Here is a 6,393-nt window from a genome sequence, read left to right on the forward strand (position 1 = left end):
ACATGATGCCTGCGTGGAGCGCCAAGTGCGTGTCCAGCAGTGTGCTTGCCCTGGGATGCATGGCCGGTGCCCCCTGCCCTGGGGTGGCTCACTGGGCCTCAGAGAAAATGACTTCGGAAGGAGTGTCCCCATCCAGATGAAGGAAGCTTGTAGTGGGAATAACACTGAGCTGGTGGCTGAGGGCACTGAGCCGGAGAGGAGGGAGCAGTGGCCCGGCGAGGGGAGCAGTGTTACCGAGGGTGCAATCAGGGAGCCCCCGGTCGTATCTCGTATCTCGAGGCTGGAACAGAAGGTCCTGTAGAAAGGTGGCACTGATGGAGTGGCAGAATGTGGGCGGTGCTGAAATGAGGCAATGGGCTCTGGGGAAGGTGGTGGGGAAGCCTGGTTTGTACTCGGGGCACTAGTGGGAGTAGATCTCTAAGAAAGAAAACCTGTGCAGCAACTAGCCGCTGCCTCCTTCAGCGGGTGGGGCCTGGGAGCTTCCATGTTCTCCATATTTTGAACTTTCCCAGGCCTGCCTGGTGAACGCAATTGGGGAAACTCCTGAGCGCACGTCACTGCCTTAAATGACAGCTCTCTGACTCCTCTTTCCCCAGGCAGTGACAGACTGTACCACCAGTGGCTCTCCACAGTCAGGGTAAGTGTGCTCCTCTCCCAGCCACCTGGGCCCTCCTTAGCCTCCTGGCAGTCCTGCTCTTCCCCGCCACCCAGGAGGCTGTCATTTGGCCTGGGGCATCCATTCTGTCAAGCCAGGTGGAGCCGGCAGGATGAGACTGTCCAAAGTCATCCTGGTGAGGGTAAAGAGAGCCAGGAGAAGCCTTCAGCCCAGGACGCTGGCCAAGGCGTGTCAAGTGAATGTCATCATCTTAGAGCATTTCTGGGTGTCTCCTTCCAGGGCCAGGACAATTGGGAAATTGTCATGGGGAAACCAAAATACATGTCTCTTGCTGCTCTGCAGTGTGTTTCAGAGCCTGGGCAGGTGGAGAACACATCACTGAGAGACCTTTTCCTCCCTCACTGTCCTTGTGAACAGTGTCTCGTTGCGTTAGAAGCCAGGAGCTTAGGGCTTCAGAAGCCACTGATCAATTCAAAGTCTTGCCTTTCTCTTACCTGGCTTTATCAGTGAGTGTGGACTGCAGGCCTGTGTGCCAGGCACCACGCAGGGGACAAGGATACCGTGGAGAGCAGACACAGGCCCTGCTCCGGGGGGAGCTCCCTCTTGTTCAGGAGGCAGGCACGTAAACAGGCAGCTTCAACATAATGTGATAAGTGTTCTCCCTGCTTGTGGGCCAAGTGCGCTGCTGCCAAGGCGGGTCCTTTGGAAGTGGCTGCAGTTGGCCGAGAGTAAGCAATTCCTCAATGAAAGACTTCTTTTGTTCTCGTGGTATGGCCAAACATGGCACTTGGCAAATCATAGATGAGCAATAAGGACTTGTTGATTGATTGATAAAGAGAGTTTTACTATTCCAAAGGACCATTGAAACTAAATACTGAGTAATTTTGGAAAGCAGTATGGAATAAATGAGTAGGTGAAAATTTCATATTGTCCTGCAACATAGAATGCTTTCTAGGTCAAATTGTAATGTTTTTAATTAAAGCTCAAAATTTCTAATATGGACAGTCTCCCAAAATTGTGCTAAAAGTTGATCCCATTAACTACATTACTATATCTTATTCTTTCATATATTCACTGGGTCCTGTCTCTCTTTATTCGGGTTTGTTGGAATTATCTTTCCGAACCACCACCAATCTGATTATTTGATGCATTTTATTAAAAATCCTCTAGAGTGTAGACTCCTGATCCTGGCCTTCGAAAGCTGACCCCATCTGGCCCCCAATCGCCATCCCCACCATGATACATGGAGCACTTGTCACTCACAGACACCCTGGCCTGTCCGCTTCTTCCCTTGTGCTTGTGCTATTTCCTACCGCTAGGATGTTCTTACCCTTCCTATCCCCACATGAACTCCTGCTCATCCTTCATGGACCAGGCCAAATGTTTCATTCTCTAAGACCTTCTCTGACCTTGCAAACGATGAGCTTCCTCCACACTGCTGTGCACACAGTCAGCACAGCTCTCACCACCTCAGGTTGAAGTTGCTTACCCTGGTATACTCCCTGGACTCGAGGTCTTTGAAGGCAGAGACCAGCCCTCTGGTGCTCAGTACCCTCAGAGACTAGCACAGGGAATCCCCTCGGTGAGCCCTCACTGCCTGGGCCTATCTGTCTATGTGCTTCATACCCATTCATTGTCCCCTTCATGTGCTGGGAAAGCCTTCCCTTCCTTCTCCGTTTCCTCTTCTTCCCCTGCTCACCTAGAGAAACGTAATCAACAAATCAGTATGTTGGATTTCTACTAAAGCCATGATTAATATTTATGGCTCTTCAGTCTTACCCTTTCTCAAGCTATCGATGTTAAGGAAGGCAGCATACCAAAGTGATTAAAAAACAGCACAAGGTGAACAAAGGAAGGTGCATGGCCGAGGGTGGCATATTTCCAGAGTAGCCAGGAGTGCCGCTAATCAGGTCCCAGTTTTCTGCCCCGGCTTGGTGTTAGCCACAGAGTCCATTGTTATGAAAATCACCGCAGTGCTGTCCTGGTGACTAGACTATCTCGAAGCCCTTACCTCAGAGAGCTGTGACGAGCTTTCCTTCCAGCCAGTGGGCAGGTGCCAAGCCAAGTACTGAGCCTAGAGTCCCCCTCAGCTCATTATCACTATCCCCATCCCCCCACCCAGCACCCATAGTGATTCTGCCATGGCCATAACTAATTGCCTGGGACCAGTTACCATCCAAGCCTATTTCTGTTTCTCTAATTAAATTACACTCTTGAAGTGTTGCTTAACTTGATTAAAGAGAAGAGGTTTTTGTTGGTGTTGGCCTACTACATCTCCAGTCCAAATTACTAATTGACATTTTTATTATAGAAAGGAAGTGGAGCAATTCTGAATACTGTGAAAACGAAAGCAAACCCAGCCATGAAGACTGTCTATAAGTTTGTAAGTACTGGTCTCGGTCTCAGGACCCAAACAGATCTGCTCCTTAGCATGCAATTCACCTATATATTTCTGAGATAGATAGATAGATAGATAGATAGATAGATAGATAGATAGATAGATATCAGAGAGGAAGGGATAGGGAGGGAGAGAGAGAGAGAGAGAAACATAAATGCTGAGAGGGAATCTTTGAACGGCTGCCTCCTGCAAGCCTAACACTGGGGATTGAGCCCACAACCCAGGCATGTGTCCTGACCAGTAATCAAGCTGTGACCTCCTGGTTCATAGGTCAATGCTCAACCACTGAGCCATGTTGTCTGGGCAGCATGACGCAGCTCTTAAACTCACCGGATCCTATCTACAGAGGTGACTCAGCTGCTGCACTGTTCCTGAAGTTCTCAGTGCTTTTAGTGTAATTTAATGTTGCTATTTTATGACCAGGTCACCAGTGACTTTTTTTTTCAATCCTCACTGGAGGATATTTTTTCCATTGATTTTTTTTTTTTTTGATGAGAGAGAGAGAGAGAGAGAGAGAGAGAGAGAGAGAGATCAATTGGTTGCCTCCTGCATGCACCCCGAGCAGGGCCAGGGATTGAACCTACAACCAAAGTATGTGCCCTTGACCAGGAATTGAACCTATGATCCTTCGGTCTATGGGCTGACACTCTAACTGCTGAGCCAAACTGGCCAGGGACAGGCAAGTGACATTTTTAATTTAAAGTATTTTGCCTACAGTTGCCGCAAGAGAGAAATGGGAAGCTACTGGTTTTAGCTTTTAAAATGTAGGCTGGGTGACTAAAATTCTGGCTGCTCCATGCCAGTGTCCCTGAGACCTGAAGGCATGGTCCCTCGGGTGTCCTAGCAAACCTTTCTTGTCTATCCCCATTATTATGTCAAAATAAAGCAGCTCCTTTGCAGGTTACTGAAGAGTGTTCATGGTGGGAGACACCCCCTAATTTTTGTCCCAAATTCTCATCATCTCTCATCACTATCCTAAAGGAAATGCACTGTTTGTGAAACTCGTGCACACAGCAGCGTGGAAGTAGAACACGTCCGTTCCCGGTGCTGCGTCTTTTACAAGCTTCAAGTATTTGTTTCTCGTGATTTCTCTTGCTTCTGATTTGACTCTGAGCTGCTTAACTGGGGTGGTTTTCTATTATGTCCATTTTTAATTTTGTTAGTCCTTTTCTGTGCTTAAATTGTAGTTATTTTAACAGAGAGGTGGCTGCCAACAGAACCACGCAGGTCTAAAGTGACAGAAAATAAAAGCCAGGGTGTCTGTCGAAATGAGATGTGAGAAATGGCTCTGGAGAACCCGCAGTCATGCATCCGCTCAGGCCATTCAGCCTGGCCAGAGAGCCGGTCCCAAGGCTCTGCCCTGGTGAAATGGAATTGACCCTGAATCTTGCAGCCAGAAACGCTGCTCAACTCTTACTGGTCGCTGTCAGGCTGCTGAGATACATAATTATAGAGAGCAGAAAGGGGCGGGGGTGGGGGGATATCAGTGCCATCAAAATGCAAAAAATAAAATCTCTGTAGCCTCTTTAAAGGCTTTTTTTTAACCTTTTAACATTGTATTTGTTTTCATAGCCATTATGTTTTCAACTTGATGATCCCATTTTTCCTTTCTTTCTAGTAATCAGAGAAGGTGATTCACAGCGGACTGAAATCAAGCATAGTCCCTGCTGGGAACAGAAAGGGAACCTTAACTTAAATTAATTTTTCATGCAGGCAAAAGATCATGCAAAAATGGGAATAAAAGAGGTGAAAAACCGCTTGAAGCAAAAGGTACTTGAAGTTCTTATTCAAAATGTATAAGCACCGTGTATGAAACGCGTGGCCACAAAAAAGTATGATGTGATCAATAGAGGCTGTTTGATACGGTGTTGTTAGCACACTTCAAAATGCATTACCAGCTGTCTGGGAGTTCTCACACTGTTATAAATATTCACAGACAAAAACTGTCTTCAAATATCATTAAGACTCTGGCTTAAACCCACAAAGGCAAGCAAGTTGCAAGTTACCATTGTTGGTCTATCCCTTCCCCACCCCACTGGGCTCGGGGCCCACCCAGAAATTGGCTCGGTATCCCCATCTCAGCACCACTCCCTCCTACAACTGACCTGGGACCAGCTGTAACCCAAACCCAGACGCATCTTCAGAGAAATGATGCCGTGGTTCTGGCATGCACGTGGCCACTGTGCAGACACAGGGCACAAAGGGTGGGTTTGAGGAGGACACTGCGGGCTCTCCCCACAGTGGTGGTTTTACCCAGAGGAGTCCAGCAGTTTGTGTTTGAGATATTTTTTTTGGCGGGGGGGGGGGGGGGGCGGCGCAGACAGAGTGGGGCTCTGACAGTCTTTTTGGACTCTCAGTAAAATTGTACAAAATCATACAGGCTATATCCTGATTAAGAGTCCTTCCACTTGATTCTCTAGATTGTACAGGGAGGTGAGTGTAACAGAGAGGACATTTTCATATTATTATGAATGTCTCATCATTGTTATTGCTGCCATCTTCATTAAGCACTAAGGATGGTCCAGGCCAGGAGCTTTCATATCGAATCCTTAGAACCACCCTAGGGGTATTATTCCTATTTTATGTGTAAGGGGACTACAGCTCAAAGGTGAAGTCATCTGCCCATGGGGGGTCACACTGTTTGAGCCTGGCTGAGCCAGGGTTAGATTCCAGATCCATTATATCCAGCATCTCTGCTCTTACCACCACAGTATTTCGTACTGCCTTCCTGAAACAATTGTTTTGTTTGCCAAAAGATGTTTGGGATCACTACCTTCATTATCCTACACACCCCAAATGTACCTCTCTAATAAGGGCCTTTGTCTATCTCGGCAATTTTTTAAAAATAAAAGCAGTTTTAATTTTACGAAGTCAGAAAGGACCTCTCATTAACTTGAAATGGTCAAAGGAATTGGTTCCTTGCTTTTAACCGCAAAATAATTTGCTCTAAGCATTTTAAAGTCTTAGTTTCAGCTGAGAGTGAATTTTTAGCAGCTAAGATACAAGTCCAGAAATAAAAATCTTGTCATGTAAATCCAGGTAGACCTTAACCATGGTCTGGGGCACCCTGCCCGAGACTGGCAGGTCGAATTCTTTACTCGGATGTTACTTAAGTACCTAAATATATATATTTTTATCTCCTGTCCCAGCCGCATGTAACTGAATTGGATTGCAAGTATAAAATGGAGTGGCAGGGAGCGGGGGGGTGGTTTTGTGCGTGAGCTGAGGTCGTTGTGAAATGTGTCTGTCCCTTTGAAGTGGCGTTTGTCCGTCCCTGTGAGGCCTCTGAGCAAGCAGAAGTCGCAGTCTCGTTGTGATCGTGTGAATGGTGAAGCCTGAGTGTCCTGCAGGCACATCCGTTTATTCCCCCCCCCCCCAC

General features: G+C 47.2%; 1 protein-coding gene across 2 annotated transcripts in view; it reads left to right on the forward strand.

The window, feature by feature from the left end:
• The window catches only part of DENND1A (DENN/MADD domain containing 1A), a 446,857-nt gene that overhangs the window by 388,487 nt on the left and 51,977 nt on the right, over positions 1-6,393 (forward strand). For both annotated transcript variants that reach the window (XM_015567102.1, XM_015567103.1), the window contains 3 exons: positions 597-637; positions 2,928-2,999; positions 4,728-4,784. In XM_015567102.1, coding sequence (XP_015422588.1) covers positions 597-637; positions 2,928-2,999; positions 4,728-4,784 — 170 coding nt within the window. The remainder of the gene's footprint in view (positions 1-596; positions 638-2,927; positions 3,000-4,727; positions 4,785-6,393) is intronic.

This window comes from Myotis davidii, unplaced genomic scaffold (genome assembly GCF_000327345.1).
Source record: "Myotis davidii unplaced genomic scaffold, ASM32734v1 scaffold142, whole genome shotgun sequence".
NCBI lineage: Eukaryota > Metazoa > Chordata > Mammalia > Chiroptera > Vespertilionidae > Myotis > Myotis davidii.